At 34.4% G+C, this 18,119-nt stretch overlaps 1 protein-coding gene across 2 annotated transcripts in view; it reads right to left on the bottom strand.

Moving 5' to 3' along the window:
- Nucleotides 1-373: 373 nt before the first annotated feature.
- The window catches only part of LOC130230987 (twinfilin-2), a 29,484-nt gene continuing 11,738 nt past the window's right edge, over nt 374-18,119 (bottom strand). The window contains exons 2-9 of one of the 2 annotated variants that reach the window (XM_056460333.1): nt 17,992-18,119; nt 16,214-16,309; nt 11,602-11,706; nt 11,476-11,490; nt 10,107-10,232; nt 6,256-6,406; nt 6,039-6,160; nt 374-2,825 (exon numbers count right to left, since the gene is read on the bottom strand). The exon at nt 17,992-18,119 is cut by the window's right edge and continues 51 nt beyond it. In XM_056460333.1, coding sequence (XP_056316308.1) covers nt 2,658-2,825; nt 6,039-6,160; nt 6,256-6,406; nt 10,107-10,232; nt 11,476-11,490; nt 11,602-11,706; nt 16,214-16,309; nt 17,992-18,119 — 911 coding nt within the window. In that variant the 3' untranslated portion in view covers nt 374-2,657. The remainder of the gene's footprint in view (nt 2,826-6,038; nt 6,161-6,255; nt 6,407-10,106; nt 10,233-11,475; nt 11,491-11,601; nt 11,707-16,213; nt 16,310-17,991) is intronic. The other variant, XM_056460334.1, reaches the window with a different exon arrangement.

Raw genomic sequence — 18,119 nt, 5'->3', positions numbered from 1 at the left:
TGAATAATAAAAAAATGGAGACACACAACTGGAAATGGGTCAAAGATGAAGAGATGGTTTCAAGCATCAAAACACTGACATTTCAATGCCTAATGTATTGTGCATCAATATCTGTCCTGTGTCATTTATTTAATGCAATTTTTATGAACAAAAAAATCTTATACATGTACCCCAATTTAAACTAGAAAAGTAAAGTTCGTAGACAAACATTATAGTGGCTTGAGAAAGCTTCGTCTGAAGTCTGAAAGTTTGAAGTTGTTTTAAAGTTTGAAGAATTGAAGTCGTTTTTAAGTAGTCTAAAACAGTCATAACTATGTGTATGTTGGCATGTTTCTGGTTAGGCAGTTGATAGGGGGTTCTGATTGGTTGCTAAGGTGTTGCTAAGTGGTTGCTAGGATGTTCTGAATGGTTGCTTGGGTGTTCTGAGAGGTTGCTAAGGTGTTGCTTGGAGGTTGCTAAGGTATTGTAGGTCATTGCTAAGATGTTGCTAGGTGGTTGTGAAGGTGTTGCTTGGCGGTTGCTAAGGTGTTCTAGGTCGTTGCTAAGGTGTTGCTTGGCGGATGCTAAGGTGTTCTAGGTCATTGCTAAGGTGTTCTAGGTCATTGCTAAGGTGTTGCTAGGTGGTTCCTAAGGTGTTGCTAGGAGGTTGTTAGGCAGTTCTGGGTGGTTACTAAGGCATTGCTAAGTGGTTGCTAGGGTGTTTTGAGTGGTTGCTAAGGTGTTGCTGGGTGGTTGCTAAGGTGTTGCTAGGAGATTGCTAAGGTGTTGTAGGTCTTTGCTAAGATGTTGCTAGGTGGTTGCTAAGGCGTTCTAGGTTGTTGCTAGGGTGTTGCTAAGTGAGTGTTAAATTAACATGTCATTAGCATGGTTGTAGTATGAATTAGCATGTTGCTAGCATGTTTCTAGTAAAACTAGCATGTTGTGAGCATGAATTTAGCATGTTGCTATAATGTTTATAGTATGAATTAGCATGTTGCTAATATGTTAGTACGTTCTGGCGTAAATGGTTGCTAGGGTGTGGCTAGTAAGTTGAAAGGTCATCAGTTTTTGGCAGATTGGTAGTCTGAGTTAAATGAGCCCAAACTTAAGTCTGTATGATAGTCTGGCGCAAGGTTATGAGGTCACAAAGTTTGGTCCAATGTTAAGTCAATGGGACTTTTTCGAATTTTCCAGGAAAGTTTTGGGAAAACCGTAAGTCAGATCAGTTGGAAAAGATATAGCAACTTAATTCAGTATAAGGAGGTCTGGAGTTAGTTTGGTGGTTGCAGTATGAATGGTCTAGGAGTTCTTCTAAGAAGAAGAAGACGGAAGAATAATATGTTTGTGTAGTATAACAGTATGTTGGCTTTCTTAAGCCACCATAACTAGAAACAATGAAATTTTGATCAGTATAACAATTCTTTATATATTAACATAAAATACTTTCAGGGATATTTAGAGTCATGTGATGAAGCATTAAATGTATTTAGGAATAAAGTCTTTTATAATCTGTTCTAGGTTTATGTCAGCATGGTGTTTTTAAACATTTACATTATAATGAATTTAGTACGGTCACTTATTTCTTTGTATATTTTGATAAGTGCAGCTGAGAAAAAAAATAGTTTTTTCATTTATATTATATTTGTAAATGTATTAAGTCTTTACATAACAGAAATGACCTTAATTATGACAAATCATAATATTTTTTTCCATATTTTGACAATTTATTTTCACGAAGGTGATTTGAAATATTAAAGTAGACACCACCTGAATTTATTAGGATTTCTATATAAATAAAATGACTTTTTCATCTTTGACCCAAAAATACAATGCATGAATTGTAAAATGAATCTTAAATCAATGTGTAAATCTGCATATTTTAACACATCCGATCATTGCGACATATCTGTTACTGAACAAACTGACCGACTGTCACGTAGACGAGTATAATATTCTGACTACGTGTCACATTAGGCTTGGCTGAGTGTGTGTGAATATGGGTGAGTCATTTTCTATGAATCTGCAGCAGGTTCTTGGACTTTGGGGTTTAAAAAGGTGGACAAACTTCTTTGAAAAACACATTTAAGGCACGAGCAAGCTAATAAACACAAACCCTTTTTTAATATGCTGAGAGTTTGGAGCGTGTCTGCCTGTACGTTCGAAATGACGTAACAAAAATATGCTCCGAAAATGTACACGGATAAAATTAATTCCTGAGTTTGTCTCCTAAATACACTGCTCTCCGCTAATATTGGCTCCACTGGTAAACTTGAGCAAAAAAGCCTGTGAAAAGATAACTTTATTGTGTTACCTTTTGAACTTTTGTGCAAAATATTAACAATTCTGCTCTCACTGAGAACAAACAATTGAAAACTAAATCAACTTCACTATGTTTATTAAGATTTTGAGCAAAAGGCTAACCGATATATTTACCAAGGGTGCCGATATTAGCGGAGGGCGCTGTTATATGCACATAACACACCGACTGAATGAAACATTGATTAAATACAAGCCAGAGAAAATAGAAACAAAAAACAACTGAGCACAGTATTGTGATTTTTCTTTCTCTTCGCCTGCAGGATGAACAGATGACCTGCAGACGGGTGGGAAAAAAGGGACCTGTGGGACGTTCATGGAGCAACTGAAGTTCATTTCTCTCTCTCTCTCTTGTGTTCATTCTAGCTGTTTCCGCCGTTCTCTCCTCCACCTTTGATCAGACGCTTGTTTCCTCTTTTTCCAGCAGGCCCACGAGGCTTGGGGAACGCTTGCTTGTGGGCATGTTGTTTAGGATGGACCTCATCATACAGATATTCCTCTGTCAGCTCCTCTCCACTGTCAATCTCCAGCTGGAATAAACATGGATACATTAATAAACACTTTATCATTTTCATTTTATTTATCTTTTAATGCATGGCTGATCTGGTTTAGGTACGTAAAGTCAAAATGAAATGACATATACACATTCAAAACACATTTTTCTCCATGTTGTAACAGTTATAAATGGAAAATAACCACACCAGGTGCCACTCCTGTCAGCTAAGAACTGGAAATTGAGGCTACAATCTACCCAGGCTCGGCAAAATTGGACAATAGAAGATTGAAAAAACATTGCCGGTCTGATGAGTCTCGATTTCTGCTGCAACACAGGGGGTCCGTTCTTGCGTACGTGGATTACTCAGTTAGCTGGATTTGGTTATTGACGATTTGACACGATCCAGGATCGTTTCGTTCTTCAAAACTGATCCGAGAGTTGTTGTCAGCAATAGTTCTTGTAACTCAAACCTACTAGGGAGCAGGCTCATTTTATATAAACAGGATTAGATTGGGTCAGTTCAAGCAAAGATAATACTGAAAGTATGTACCAAATGCTGATATTTTCTTACAGTAGTTATATACACTTGGGAAAATAGTAAATATATTTTTAACTATATATATAGTGATAATATGTGACTTTTTTTTTAAGGAATAACACATTTATGCAGTCATGAACATGCCTTGACAGTTAATATGATGGTGATTTGATGCTTCACAAAAGTTGCAGATGCCTTTACCAATATCAAAATGCTTTTGCAAACATCCAGTTATTCTTTACACCGATTAAGAAACCGGCTACAATAATACACCTATGGCTACTATAATAAAGAAAATCCGCTTTAACTGTAAAACTAAATAAATTGCTAAATACTCTTGACACATGAAACCTGCAGCCCACAACAAAGGTGGAAAGTTATTGCATATCATATTTAACAAACAGTTTACTACGAATTTTATGTAATTTAGCTCACATGGATGATTGAATATTAATCAGATGATGTCATTATGCTGCTGTGCCGTCAGCCAATGATTGTATTGCTGATCATGATTTCGAGGATCGATAGATCTGTTCTTCACAACACACGCAGCGATCTCAGATCAGTTTTTCCAGACATTTTAATTTGATTTACGAACTTGTTTGAAGAACCAAATTAGCCAGAGATCAGTTATCAAGATTAAAAGATCCAGGATCTGCCAAATCATCTTAGATCATTTAAGTGAGCTACAAAGTACGAACCCAGGGTCACAATTTGGCGTCAACAACATGAAAGCATGGATCCATCCTGCCTTGTATCAACGGTTCAGGCTGGTAGTAGTGTAATGGTGTGAGGGATATTTACTTGCCACACTTTGGGCCCATTAGTACCAATTGAGCATGGTGTCAACACCACAGTCTACCTACACTACTGAGTATTATTGCTGACCATGTCCATCTCTTTATGACCACAGTGTACCCATTTTATGATGGCTACTTTCAGCAGGATAACGCGCCATGTCATAAAGCGTGAATCATCTCAGACTGGTTTCTTGAACATGACATACTCAAATGGCCTCCACAGTCACCAGAACTCAATCCACTAGAGCACATTTGGGATGTTGTAGAACGGGAGATTAGCATCATGGATGTGTAGCTGCCAAATCTGCAGCAGCTGTGTGATGCTATCATGTCAATATGGACCAAAATCTCTGAGGAATTTTCCAGCACCTTGTTGAATTTAAGCCATGAATGATAAAGGCAGTTCTGAAGGTACTAGTAAGATGTGCCTAATAAAATGGCCGGTGAGTGTATATCATCAAAGTTGTCCTAAAGCTATTGAAACAACAACCATTCTTGTCTTAGGACAGTTTTAATAAACTTTTTTGATCCACTTCTAGTGAGGACTACTGTATTTGTATAATATATATGTATATTATGTGTATACATTGCTCAGGTTTAATGAGTACACCCTCCTTTATTATCTATTTCTCAGTGAATATAGACAGCAATGTTTGGTCCATTTAAACAAAACAGTTATATCCATTAAAATAAGAGTTTGGTCAACTAACATCTTTAGGGGAAAAAAGAAAATACATTTAAATTGAAATGAGTTATTGCAAAGAAAAATAGCAAACTTCAATATTTCAATTACATTTTTATGTTCACCCCAATATATTAATTTTGCTCAGCTTATTTGTTGACTGTGATGTTGTTTGTTTGTTTTTTTGTTAGATTAGTTGCAGTTTTGGCTTTAAAACTGATTAATCGCATACATGTATTGTTGTAAAGCATCTAATAGAAAATAATAAATTAAACGAGAGATCTGTGAGGGGTGTAATCATTTATACTGAGCACTGTATGTGTGCTGTATGTGTGAAAAAAAAATACACATCTTAAAATATTTGTCTATATAAAAATTAGATTCCCGAATGGGCAAACAATCTTCTAAATATTAATATTCAATGTAAAATTACCCTATATATATATATATATATATATATATATATATATATATATATATATATATATATATATATATATATATATATATATATACATACGCAATCACGTATAAAATAAAATATGTCCTTAACAGAAAATTGTGAAAAATGTAAAAGAATTTAGGTAAGCAAGTAAACAGTGAAGTTTTCCAGATAAAATAAATGTTCTAAGAATGTTTTACTAATGTTACTATTAAATTATAAAAAATGTTACAAAGAAAATGTAAGAATGTTATGTTTTAACCTTCTAAAACATTTTATACATTAGATAAACTAAACATTTTTAGGAAATTTTCATATTTTTCTGGAAGAATATTTGCTCCAAACTTTGAAAGAATCTTGCTAGAATATTCTAGGCACTAGTTCATTCATTCTCTTTTCGGCTTAGTCCCTTTATTAATCCGGGGTCGCCACAGCGGAATGAACCGCAAATTTATCCAGCACATGTTTAACGCAGCGGATGCCCTTCCAGCCACAACCCATCTCTGGGAAACATCCATACACACTCACCCACACTCATACACTACGGACAATTTAGCTTACCCAATTCACCTGTACTGCATGTCTTTGGACTGTGGGGGAAAACTGGAGCACCCGGAGGAAACCCACGTGAACGCAAGGAGAACATGCAAACTCCACACACAAACGCCAACCGACCTAGCCGAGGCTCGAACTGGCGACCTTCTTGCTGTAAGGCACTAGTTAGCTGGGTTAATTTCATGTGGACTTAAAAACAAAGCTTGGACTTGGAGAAAGTGTGTTTTTACCTTCTTAGCCACCTCGAGATGAAAATCCCTCTCTACTTCATCCAGAAGTCGACTCTTGCAGCTGGAATAGAGCATCCTCTCCTTGATGCTGCAGCTGTATCCTGGCATAGAGTATATGAACACTGAGGAGAGAAACAGAGGAGGACGTGTCAACAGATAACAGTTACAGAAATGAATATAGACAAGATATATATGTATAAAGAATGGAGAGACTGACCAACAGACTCGAGGTAATCGCCCTCATGTGAGTGTTTGTAGAGGAAGAAGTGATATCTGGGTGTATCCAGAGGAATCCGGCATGGCAGGTCCCGGATGTCTGTTGGACTGGTGTGCACCAGGTCAATGGTTTCTTTCTCTGTGTCTAACTTCTACATGAAGAAACCAACAACTTCTGGTCAGATTGTTTTGAAAGAATCTGGTTAGAAGATATATTCTGGCCTCCACTACAGTTTTTCTGAGTCACTTTGGTGCATTTCTTACAACACTGTTTACATTTGCACAACAGTTAATGCATTTCTCAAAACAATTAGTACAAACTGCAAAACCTTGTTGATAACCTGCAAAAGCATGTCACTTGCTCAAAATGGAGAGCTCATTCCTCAAAAGCAAGTATTGATGTCAGTGAAAGTGTCAGTCATAAGGATGAAAAGTCCTGACACCACTGTTTATGAGATAGTCAAATGGCTTTGTCATGTTTTCATTATGGGTTTACTCTGTACGTTTTTTCCAATGCAAAAAAAGTCAGATTTTGGTGACACTTCCTGAAAATGCTCAAGACAGCACTATATACTATTTGCTCAGCCATTTGAAAACTTCAATAAAGTTAGACATCACTGCATTTAGTGAGGTATCTGAGTACAAGACACTGAATATGTATGCTTCATATTTTTACTGCATACTGTATGCTCTTTACAATTCTAATTTATTCACAGCCTTGTACAAAAGAATAAGCACACACTTATTTACAACAAACATAAACTCCTTTTGGGTAGAGTTGTGCACAACTGTAAACAATATTGCAGTACATATTGGAACTGAACCTACAACATACATAGGTCTGTAAATCATTCATGAAATTGTTCAATTTAGTAGACATTTTCAGGAAAAACATTTTTTTTTTTTACATTTTTTATAAAATTAGCTTGACAGATTTTGACAACACGTTCAACATTTTTGTATGTAATGACTCAAGTAATGAAATGAGGACTATTGGTTTTATATGGAATCAGCATTCACACGTTTAGTTCATTTTGGCTGACATGACATAAGCAAATGATAATGTTATAAACAGCAGAGTTGTATGAAAGCAACTGATGCATGTCCAAAACAATCTGCAATTTGTTGGAAGGAATGAGAAACTGCTATAATAATGTGCACAAATGACTGTTTTGAGAAATGCATTAACTGTTGTGCAAATGTAAATAGTGTTGTGAGAAATGCACCAAAGCGACTGAGAAAAACTGTAATATTGTTTAACATGAACAAAAAAAGATGTAAAAAATATTGATTGTCCTCTTGATCTTTTTATTCAAGATATTAACAAACAAAATCAACTCTGCTCTCATCGAGGAAGAACAAATGCAAATACAGCACAGTTTTATCAAAACTGCCACAGTTATGAGCACCCCTATTAATTAATTTTAACAAAAATACATTTTTAAATGTACACTGTAAAACATATCTGTACTTTTGTGATTCATGTTTTTTTCCCTCAATGTATTTATGCTTTTGAATTGCATTACGAGACTTTGATCTTTCTTCCAACAACTTTAAACATTTAAAAAGTAAAAAAAGTGACTTTACATTACAATTTACATTTTTATTAAAGTGATATATTGTCTGGGTTGATGTTGTATACTATAGTACAAAAACTGGCCAGTACATTTTCTGTTATTGTACAGATTTATTTCTCTCTGTATTACATTATTTGAAAGGACTAAAATGTAAATAAATGTCACTTTGTTTAGATGTAGAGTTAAATTTTCAACATCAAATGATGACAGAGCAGAGATCAAGGTCCCATAATGCAATTCACAACTGTAAATTTACAACGCAAAACACTTGTAAATCACAAAATACAGCAACTGTTAATTGACAGATATTTTTTACAGTGTATTTCCATTCATATTTCACATATTTTAGTAAGTTCCCTTTATTTTTGTCATTCAAAACATCACTGGAGATGTAATGCAGAATAAAATTACGTTGCACTGGCACTTAGCAAGAAAATATGAAAAATCTATATTAATAAAAACACATTCGCATCAGAAAAACACTTTAAATGAAACCTTAATGAAAAAATGAGCTTGGTGATTCAGAATTATCTCAAAGCTTATTTTTGTTTTTATATTGTTTTTCTGCTTCTTAAAGGTGAATGATGTGGAACAGGGGATTGTTCAAGAATGATCTGCTGTTTTAACATGTGAGGAATCAAACAATCCAAACTTATTCAGTCATTCATCATGCTGGGTCAAACCAAAGAACAGAGCAGTGATTGGAGCAGAGCTGGAGTATCACAGTGTAGCCTGGGGAGCACATGTACCGTGGTAGACCACAGGCTCAGATTTACCTTCTACTTTTTTAATTATTTATATTTTTTTCTTCAGTGGGATTAGCTTGGGGTGACCTTATGTGAAACACAAAAAATAAAAAAGTATTTTTACAGACAAAAATGTTTGGGACTCTTCAGATAAAGACTTTCCAGAAGTCTAATATCATTTTCTAAAATGATATTAACATTATATTCAATTTAGTTCAAGTTTATTTGTATAGCGCTTTTACAATAATTATTGTTTTAAAGCATAGTGCATTAATACGTTTTTATCAGCCGTTTTTAGAATAACATAGCATTTTCTGTTCTTTTTGTTTTAGTTATGAAATGGTATGAAATATTCACATCTCATATGGTAAATGCAACTGTCACAGACAATTGATTGGAACACAAACGGGAGTCCTAGCTCTGCCTGTGTCTGGAACGCAGCATTAAGGCTTGCATACTTGCTTAGTAAAGGACTGGTGGCATTTTGTCACAGCTGATCACAGCATAATGTCCCAAGTTCAGGGATTTTGCAACAGGTGAGAATTGCCGTTTAAATTAAGCCAATGCCTCGATCACTGTGTCAGTATGGCAGTAGACAGAATTGGAGCCCTCCACGCTTTTAGTTGCGAGTTTTAATTAATTACAATGACAAATATATCAAATATCGTTTCAGACTAAAGTGGGAACCTGGAACAGAAACAGAAGTATTTTTTTTAAACAAATTAATTTTGGTTAATAATTATTTGACCTAAATGTATACATTAACATTATTCATTCATTCATTTTTCCTTCAGCTTAGTCACTTATCAGGGGTCACCACAGTGGAATGAACTGCCAACTATTCTGTCATATGTTTTATACAGCAGATGCCCTTCCAGCCACAACCCAGCACCCAGTACACTCTCTTATTCACACACGCACCCATACATTATGGATTCAGTTCACCTTTAGCGCATGTATTTGGATTGTGGAGGAAACCAGACCGCCTGGAGGAAACCCACTCAGACACGTGTAGAACACCTAAACTCAACACAGAAATGCAAACTGGCCCAGCCGAGACCACCGTGCCGCCCCCACATAAAAATTAAGATCAAATAAAATGAGACTATTTAAAAATACTTTCAAAGAAAGCAGTTGTCTCTGGTCTGGGATCCCCCTAAACTCTGCCTATAAATTGGAAACAAAGGGATGTTACGCTTCACAAAATGAAGAGCCAAACTCATTTTCACCAATGAGACAATAAAGATGAAATTACAGTCATCTGTAAGTGTTATGAATCAAGTGTTATTTCTGCAATAGACATGCTTCTCCAAGCAGAAAAATTGAGTTTAATTGAAAAAAAAAACAGTTGAATTTAGTTTGGTCTTGAGGTCAGAGAAAAACATTTTCTCTCTTTCAAAAACAAACTCAGTCATCTTCAGTTTAATTTTTAGTATTTTAAGTAGAAGGTCAAAAGATTAAACAACGAACATATTTTTGACTCATTGGGCAGTATTAGTGGAGGGCAGTGTAATATAAAAGTGTCTTACCAGTTGAATGTAGTTGATGCGTCTCTCCGCGAGCTGCTTTAAAGCACGTTTGGCTTCAGCCTGTAAGGGAAAAGCGAGACCCTGTAGAGTCTGATGTTTGGGGTCCACACTGATCTCAGCCTTCACCTGCAGACACACACACATACACAGTTTGTGTTTCAGCAACAGTTCCAGCCAATCTATCAAAATCATTTTCCAAAACAATTCCTATGATCCAGTGCTGGAAGACTTATTATATGGCAGTTGTGTTGTTTGGAAAAGTCTGTTTATGTGGGTGAGAGATGGTGGATACGAGTATATGGAAAAGCAGAGTGGTAATATGCTGAATGAATGTAATGACTGTATGTTTGAATCACAACACACTTGTCTAGAACTGTCATCACTTGACTCCAAAATATATGTTGTTTTACCAGAAAGCCCTGTTTTCTTTTTGTTTATTATTAACGATTATCATTTACATAGCTTTAAAAACAAAAAATCTACTTTAAAAAATTGGGATTATTTTCATAGAACTTGTCATTAAGTTTAATTTATCCCAGAGTTAAATTTATCTTCGAGTTAAGAAATCTTATTTTTGCACCTTTTAATAGTGTTTCATTCATTCATTTTCTTTTTGGCTTAGTCCCTTTATTAATCAGGCGTTTAATAGTGTTTCACTTTTGTAAAAAAAAAAAAAAGAAAAAAAAAATATATATATATATATATATATATATATATATATATATATATATATATGTATTTTATACAGTTTTTTTTCATTCTCACTTTTATTTATATTTTCCACACATTTTAATTTATGTAAATTTAAATGTGTAGAAAATATAAATAAAAGTGAGAATTAAAAAAAACTGTATAAATAAAGTACAATATCAAGATTACTTAAATTAATGAATATTTTGACGATAAAAAAATACTTAATTTCATGAAAAAAATATTTATTTTTATCTAAAATATGTTTATTTACTCTTTTATATTAATTAAAAAATGCAGAAACTATTTTCAAAAAGTAAGAATTAAAAACAGAAACAAAAGTAAAATATCCAGGATTAAATTAAATAATTTTTTTCAGGATAAAACTGCTTAATTTTAATTAAAATAATCGCATTTAATTTAATAACAATGTAAAAGAGATTTTTTCTTATAGAAATTATATAGAAACTATTAAAAAGAAAGTAGGGTTAGGAAACAAAATTAAGTATAAAATTTAGTTTGTTCTGAGGATAAAATATACTTCATTTTCATGAAAACAATATGATATTACAAACTATTACTACTAACACACAAATGAAATGAAAAGAAATGTTATACTTTAATCATAATATAAAATATTGATAAAAATAAACAGTGTTGTGTTTTACACAGGACTCACCTGTTTAACTCTGCCCTGCAACCACAAAGATTGAACACACAAAATATTAAAACAAAGAGCTGAAGTCATTCACGTATAGTATGATATAAGTATAGTTATGGACAGTTGTGTGCAGTGTTTTCTGACCTCTGTGATTTTGATTCTCTGAAGCTCCTGTTCAGCTGCTGTCAGAGGCGCTGGTGCTGAGCATGAAGTGATGTGTCGCAGATACCCCTGGAGACAAATGTCCTCCTGAAGATGATAATCACGTTACATTCTCAATATTTATTACATTTTAGGTCTATTTGGTCGTTATTCTTAAGTCATATTTTTTATTTCTCTGATGTTTGATGTTTAGCAATATCGTCCAAATGGAAACTTTTTTTTTCTGGCACAACAAAAAACAACAACCACCAATCAATTCTGACTTCTTGTCCTCAGAATTGCAGCGTCATCATCATTTCACAATTGCGAGTTAATATCCACAATTCCAAGAAAAAAAGGAACCGCAAAACGCAAGCACTGAATTACACAATTTAAACTGAAAGTTTTGAGGAAGAAAAAAAAATAATAATAATTTGATGTGTGTTGAAAAACATGAGAATGCATGGCAAAAAAGTCACAATTTTGAGAAAACATCAGAAAATGGCAGATGCAATCTCAGAATTGTTAGATATAAATGTGAAATTCTTACAAAACATCAAAAAATTCTGAAAAATAAATTCAAAAGGAAGACAGTCGCTGGAAGAAGGTCCCTGGTTTGAGCCTCAGCTGGATCAGTTGGCATTTCTGTGTGGAGTTTGCATGTTGTCCTCGTTTTGGTGTGGGTTTCCTCCGGGTGCTCCGGTTTCCTCCACAGTCCAGTGACATGTGCTATAGGTGAATTGGGTAAGCTAAATTGTTCATAGTGTATGTGTGTGAATGAGAGTGTATGGGTGTTTCCCGGTGATGGTTGCGGCTGTAAGGTCATCCGCTGTGTAAAACATATGCTGAAATAGTTAGTGGTTCATTCCACTGTGGTGACTCAATTAATGAAGCCAAAAAGAAAATGAATGAATGAATAAATGAAGAACAGTCTTCTGAGTTTACATTTCACACTTTACACAACAGATTATTTTTTTCTTATAATTTTTGAGTTATGAGTTACAACTGTGTTAAACTGAAATATAGAAACTTACAATTCTTATAACTTACAACTCTGTATTGTGACGTTACCTCAAAAATGTTAGAAATAAAGTTTCCATTTTAAAACAAAACATCAGAATCACAAGCAGGGGAGGACTTAACCAATAAGTGAGGTAGGCAGCCACTTGGGGCCTCTGGCAATTAGGGGCCCCCGTCCAATGCCAAGAAGCCTGTATTAATCATATAACTCTTTTATAAATTTTCTATATGTTGTAAAATCCGTCTATAACTGTTATTACTTCTTTTCAAAACTGAGGGCACCCATGAATAATGGAACATTCCATCTGTACTGCACATGCGCGAAGTGTGAGCGCTTCAAAGACACTGCCAGCCAGTGTTGCCAACTTAATGACTATTCAGACTTTTAAATTGACAAACATACAGTTGAAGTCAGAATTATTAACCCCCTTTGAATTTATTTTCTTTTATAAATATTTCCCAAATGATGTTTAACAGAGCAAGGACATTTTCACAGTATGTCTGATAATATGTTTTCTTCTGGAGAAAGTCTTATTTGTTTTATGTTGGCTAGAATAAAAACAGATTTAAATTTTTTAAAACCATTTTAAAGTCAAAATTATTAACCTCTTTGAGCTATATATTTTTTTCGATAGTCTACAGAACAAACTCTCATTATACAATAACTTGCCTAATTATCCTGACCTGCCTAGTTAACCTAATTAACCTAGTTAAGCCTTTAAATGTCACTTTAAGCTGTATAGAAGTGTCTTGAAAAATATCTAGTCAAATATTATTTACTATCATCATGGCAAAGATAAAATAAATCAGTTATTAGAGATGAGTTATTAAAACTATTATGTTTAGAAATGTGTTGAAAAAAAAACTTCTTTCCGTTAAACAGAAATGGGGTGGGGGTGAGGGGAACAGGGGGCTAATAATTCAGGGGTGCTAATAATTCTGACTTTAACTGTATACATAAAGCGTAGTGTAAATATAAATACCTCTTTGTTAACCATAGGCTGTTAAGCCGAAATGTTGGATGCGATGACGTCGGTAATATGCAAATTGACGGATGACATCATTTAGCAACTTCTCATTGAGTTGGCAGAACTACGCCAGTCTGCCAGCAATCAGAGTAGAGTTGAGTTAGAGGTTGGTAGAGTGCGCAAGAGTGAGAATTTCGAGAACATTTGATGAGGGAAAAAGCCTACTTTTTAACATGCTGTTTAAATTGAATAAATGCTAGGGCTCCATACCTGGAATTGCTTAGGGCCCCCAAATTACTAAGTCCGCCCCTGATTACAAGCTAAAGAATTGTGAGGATAAAAAGTTATTATCTCACAATTCTCATTTAATCATTTTTTTCAGAACTTTAAGTTTCTTAAATATCCTCAATGAGTTTAATATCTTAAATATCATAAAGTTCCTCAAATACCTTGCAATTCCAATTTTGACTCAGTATTCCAAATGTATATCTTGTAACTTTTTTATTAACAGTTATTCCATTTCAAGCTATGCTATTATTATAGATTAAATCCTGGACCACTTTCAATAACCATCCTTTCAATATGTAAAACCCATAAACACACTTAAATAAATATACATCTTCTCCTGCTAAATCTGTTGTTGTTGTTGTTTGTTCAGTATTGTATGTGTGTGTGCACGGCATATATTTAGTCCTCTGTGTGATGACCATGACTGGTAATCATTTCCAAGAACACTGCCAACGGCCCCAAGTGTCCAGTTGCTAAATTAAGGACCATGGTTGTCCAGTCTGCACACTTTTCAACCGTAAATAACACAGCTTCAGGATATCTGACTGACAGATGGAGACAGATGACAGGTGGGCTGTGTGCATTGAACAGCACGACCCTCATTATAACTTCATTCATCTTCACACAGATAAAAATTGTAGAAACTAACTACATAGAGTCATTTTGTTTATGTAGAGAGTATAGGGAAAACCAATGACTAGGTTTACAACTATATATTACTTTAAGTCTTGATATTTCTGGGTACACTAGCAAGAATGACTTTAAAAGCAGCTTCACAGTAATAAAATAAGAACTTTTTTATTGCACTTGTCAGTTTGGGATTTTCATGATCTTTTCAGCTTAATGAAAGAAAACATCCAAAATTTACTTTGAAGAGCACTCTTTTTGTAGCAGATTTCAATTATAAATTATATTTTTTTCAGAGTTTTTTTGCTTGCACTGAGCCAAAAATCTCCACTTCAGCAGAACTTACAAATGCCAAAATTATATGTAGAGTTTAGATGCAAAAACCTCTAAATGTCGTCTGAAATTTTCTTCTAAAATGAGCATTTTTATGAGGCTCCTGAATGGAGGTTCAGAAATATCATTTTTATGGCAAAGAATAATTCCCTTTCGTGGTCTTTAACGTGAAATAACTCTACATAAACAAAGGAGGCTGAGAAAAAAGTTCATTTTCAATGGAAATTTCAGACGTCACATTTTTGCATCTGAACTCTTCATATTCGAAAGTTTTTTTTCTCTCTGAAGGACTTGTTCATGCATTATTTGCATTACAATTTATACACCACATTTTATTTTCAGAATTTGAAGAGAATATTTTCTGAATAGTGGTTTGATAAATACACATATCCAACATTTTCATTTTGACTCCAATGTCAAAAAATGAAACCTGTTATCTAATGTTGATTTCTGTCCTAGAAATGTGTGCAAATTGGTGCATTTTTTACATTTATTGTCTCATTTGCATATTTAAATTTCATTCATTCATTTTCCTTCAGGTTATTCTTACTTTCAGAGGTTGCCACAATGGAATGAACTTACAACTATTCCAGCATATGTTTTACGCAGCGGATGCCTTTCCACAGCCCAGTATTTGGAAACCCATATTCTCCCACATACACACACATACACTATGGACAATTTAGTTAAGTCAATTCACCTAGTGCATATCTTTGGACTGTGGCGAAGACTGGAGCACCCGGAGGAAACCCACGCAAACACGGGGAGAACATGCAAACTCCACACAGAAGCGCCAACTGACTCAGCCGGAGCTCGAACCAGCAACAATGCTAACCACTGAGCCACCGTACCGCCCTCAAATTTACATGTAACTTTTTAAAAAAACTCATACAAAAAAGGTTGCCATTCTCAATGTAACCAATCCACTGTTATTTTTTACCCTATTCACCTTTAGTGTCTTGCATTAAATGGGAAAATAACAGAAATGATGCAAACTTTTATTATATAAAAGACAGCAAGAAGGTCACTGGTTCCAGTCCCGGCTGATCAGTTGGCATTTCTGTGTGGAGTTTGCATGTTCTCCTCGTGTTCACGTGGGTTTTCTCCAGGTGCTCAGATTTCCCCCAAAGTCCAAAGATATGCGCTATAGATGAATTGAATAAACTAAATTGGCCATAGTGTATGAATGTGTGTGGTTGAATGTGAGAGTGTGTGGTTGTTTCCCAGTACTGAGTTACAGCTGGAAGGGCATTCGCTGCGTAAAACATACTGTATGCTAAAATGGTTGACGGTTCATTCCACTGTAGTAACCCCTGATAAATAAGGGACTAAGCCAAAGGAAAATGAATGAATGAATGAATGAATCTCATTCTGCTTACCTCAACTGTGCCGAACATCTCATCTTTGACGTGTCCACCACCAAACTCTTTCTTCACTGTAGCGCGAGTGGCAGCATACAGCATCTTCTGTCGGACCTGCAGGGAAAGGTAGAGGATCAGTTTACTGAATAAATCTTCTATAGTATGGTAATATGTGCTGTCACAAATTGATTTTTACATTTTCAAAAATGGTAGCAAGAATTGCAAGAATGTTCTAGATAGATTCAAAACAATAGTCACAAATTGACAGCAAATATTGCAAACAAAATAGCAAGTGACTGAAGTAATTGAAATATTTAAGTAAAATCAATTTCCCAGTACTGGGTTGCAACCTAAAAATAAAGCATATCTCAGAGTAGTTGACGGTTCATTTCACTGTGGCAACCCCTGATAAATCTGAGGCAAAGCCAAAGGAAAATGAATGAATGAATGAATGAATAAATGAAGTAAAATAAAACAACAACAACAAAAAAGTATTTGAATGACCCTATAGTTCAAGCTTCGAAAGAAAAACCCTAAAAGAAGCAAGTCTGGTCACACCAAGGAAGATTACAATACATGGAATCTGTGAAAGCCAGGCTAGAAAACTAAAATATAAAAGTTTCTCAGCCATCAAGTTCTCAGCTCCTTTAAAAATGCTAGGGGAAAATAATTTGTGATTTTTTCCCATTTCAATACACTCACTGTGAATTCTAAATTCCCTGTTTGATTGGATTGATTATACGAGCTGGATTCACTGGTCAGATGCACTGGAAATGTAGCACACTAAGGACATCTGCTGGTTATAAGGGGTTAATGCAAAAAATGCAAAAAAATAAAAATTAACAGAACGTTATCGTTTGCTGGTGTGGACACAAATATATTTTTGTTCCAAAGATGAACAAAGGCCACAGAAGTTTGAAATGACATAAAGGCGAATTAATAAATAAATAAAATATTCATTTTTGGCTGAACCCTAATTTAAGAGTGTCGTTTTTTAATATGGCCTCAGATATGTATGAATGATGATTTCAATGATGATTTCATTCAACTGTTCAACAAACTACAAATTAATAATAAGTTCGATTTTAGATATTATATTCTGGCATGTGAGCAGCCGAGGAAAAAAAAGAGAGAAGACGAGACTCTGCCTATATATATATATTTATTTATTTGCTTTGTTGTTTTAAAAATAATATAAATAATAATTATAAAAAAATAATAAATAATCCAGTTCCAACCAAAGTCAGAGCAGGACATTTGTGCAGTTTGCTTTTTTATCAGCTGTTTTAAATGAATCCCATGAATGCTGCCACCTACTGGTGTTTTTGTGCTAAATTAACTTGTTCATGACAGGCCTAAAGACGCCAAGAATGAAAACACACTAAGGTTATTTATTTGCTATCATTTATTTGCTATTAAAAAATACATATTGAGACTCTTTATTTATTTATTTATTTTTACGGTGTATGATAAGCAAACAATAAATATTATTAATGGTCTTATATCTGTGAATATGTGTTTGGAAATGTTATTTCTAATAGTATATATGTATATCATTGTTATAATGGTATCAGTAACATAATACTGCAGTTTTTATTTGTTCAACCTTTTTTTTTATTAATTTTGTTGTTTGTTTTTTCTTATTCAATTAGACCAGTTTTGTTTACGTCCATATAGTTTTTATTATTTTAGCCTGTAATTGTTTAACTCTCAAAAAAAAGAAAAAACTTTCATGCATTGTTCCTATAAACTAAGCTCCAACTTAGCATCAGTGACAACCATATGTTCAAACCTACAGGCGACTGATCCGGAGACCAGGAGATGAAGAGCCACTCATAGCCCTGTGCGTTTTTGGAGTCCAGCCGGTATAAGATATAGCAGGGCTCGAGCGGATCCAACAGGGGGAGTAGGACGGGGTCATAGT

Source organism: Danio aesculapii, chromosome 6 (genome assembly GCF_903798145.1).
Source record: "Danio aesculapii chromosome 6, fDanAes4.1, whole genome shotgun sequence".
Taxonomy (NCBI): domain Eukaryota; kingdom Metazoa; phylum Chordata; class Actinopteri; order Cypriniformes; family Danionidae; genus Danio; species Danio aesculapii.
The sequence above is the reverse complement of the archived record's forward strand: the minus strand, read 5'-3'. Positions and strand labels throughout refer to the sequence as shown.